The sequence below is a fragment of the Austrofundulus limnaeus genome, unplaced genomic scaffold (genome assembly GCF_001266775.1).
Source record: "Austrofundulus limnaeus strain Quisiro unplaced genomic scaffold, Austrofundulus_limnaeus-1.0 Scaffold846, whole genome shotgun sequence".
Classification (NCBI taxonomy): domain Eukaryota; kingdom Metazoa; phylum Chordata; class Actinopteri; order Cyprinodontiformes; family Rivulidae; genus Austrofundulus; species Austrofundulus limnaeus.
In genome coordinates, this window is record NW_013953248.1 from 87,404 (window position 1) to 88,895 (window position 1,492).

General features: G+C 41.7%; 1 protein-coding gene across 1 annotated transcript in view; it reads left to right on the forward strand.

Annotated features, from left to right (window-relative positions):
• Positions 1 to 1,486, forward strand: part of ttc39b (tetratricopeptide repeat domain 39B) — a gene marked incomplete in the record, with an annotated part of 20,914 nt that extends 19,428 nt beyond the window's left edge. The window contains 2 exon segments of the mRNA XM_014029051.1: positions 47 to 163; positions 585 to 1,486. Of these exon segments, the coding sequence (XP_013884505.1) occupies positions 47 to 163; positions 585 to 681 (214 nt within the window).
• Positions 1,487 to 1,492: the final 6 nt, after the last annotated feature.

The window sequence follows — 1,492 nt, forward strand, 5'->3', positions numbered from 1 at the left end:
GTGTTTGTGTGTGCTTGTGTGTGTGTGTGTGTGTGTGTGTTCGCAGTGAGAGTCGGATCAGATACGATCATTACCTGATCCCCTTCACGCTGTATGAGTTGGGTTTGCTCTATAAACAGCAGGGAGACTTCATCAAGGCCACCTCATACATAGAAAAAGCCAAGTAAGTCCTGCTGAACACACACTGTGAACTGGTCTGGTCCTMACCAGGTTCTGACATCAAACTGGTTCTGGACCCTGATCCAGCCGCTTGTAGAACCTGTTTTATCAGCAGAACACATGAAATACACACYTGTGTGTTCAGTATTTGTGTTATTTATTTCTAGATAGTTTCCTTGTGTTGACAGCTCAATTTAACTTTAACGTTTTAAGCCCCGCCCCTCTGTGACACACCTGTTAACTCTGTAGGTGTGTCTGTTGTGAAAAACCTGTTAGCTTACATCTCCAGACCCACTTTCAGGAAGCTCTGACCCTCAACCAGAAATGATTAAATGGATAAGATGTGAAGTTGGAGCATTTTTGTTTCAACCTGTTGGACCGACAGAACCTTTACTGACGAAATGTTTTGTTTTGTTCTGGGTCAGGACCAACTACAAGGACTACTCCATGGAGTCCAGGCTCCACTTCAGGATCCACGCAGCCCTCAGCAGCCTGAAAGGATCTCCTGTCAGCACCCCATGATCCTCAGAACCAAGTCCAGTCTAACAGACATGTGTAGAGTGTCGGGTTCTGACAACACGGGTTTTACCAGAGATGTATTTTGTTTGGTATTTAATAATTTTTCTGTTAATTTATTCCTTTAGCAGCTTGAACATATTCCAGCTATAATCTACTTCAGTTTTTATAATAATCCAGATTTTAACGAAGCATTTTTATTCTCTGAAGGAGCTCAGTTTGAAGACTTAGTTCACTTATAGATGTTTGTTGCATCTTTTTATTTTTGTATTTATTTGAAGAAACAAATCAGCCGATAAACCAAAAGCAGGATCCAGTAGGGGTCCAAACTGATGGATTGGTTTTATTTGGGTTTAATTTTGTGTTATTTCTCTGCGTGAACATCCAGTGTGATAGGAACCACTGCTGGCTTCAAGCTGCAGCAGATTATTATAAATCTGTAGAATCAGAAAGACTAAAACAAGCTTTGTTAGATTTATCTTATCAACACTTTGATTTGTTTGCCTTGAGGAATTCCTGCAGATGCATTACTGTGTGGCGCGTGCACGAGTCCGTGCGCAGTCTGCAGCCTTCTCACCAGTCGTGGCTTAAACAAACACTCATTCCAAGCTCTCACACACACTCTTTTATGCACATTYGAAAGAGATTACGCAGATTAATGGATAGAATTGCACATTTTTTAACAGAAATATGGAAAAAGTCGGTTCTGTTAATCCTTCAGTCCAGGTTGTGAAACCAGGTGGAGTCACTGTTTTTCTCAGATGCACAGCAGCTTCTGACGCACGCACACACACACACACACACACACACATACACA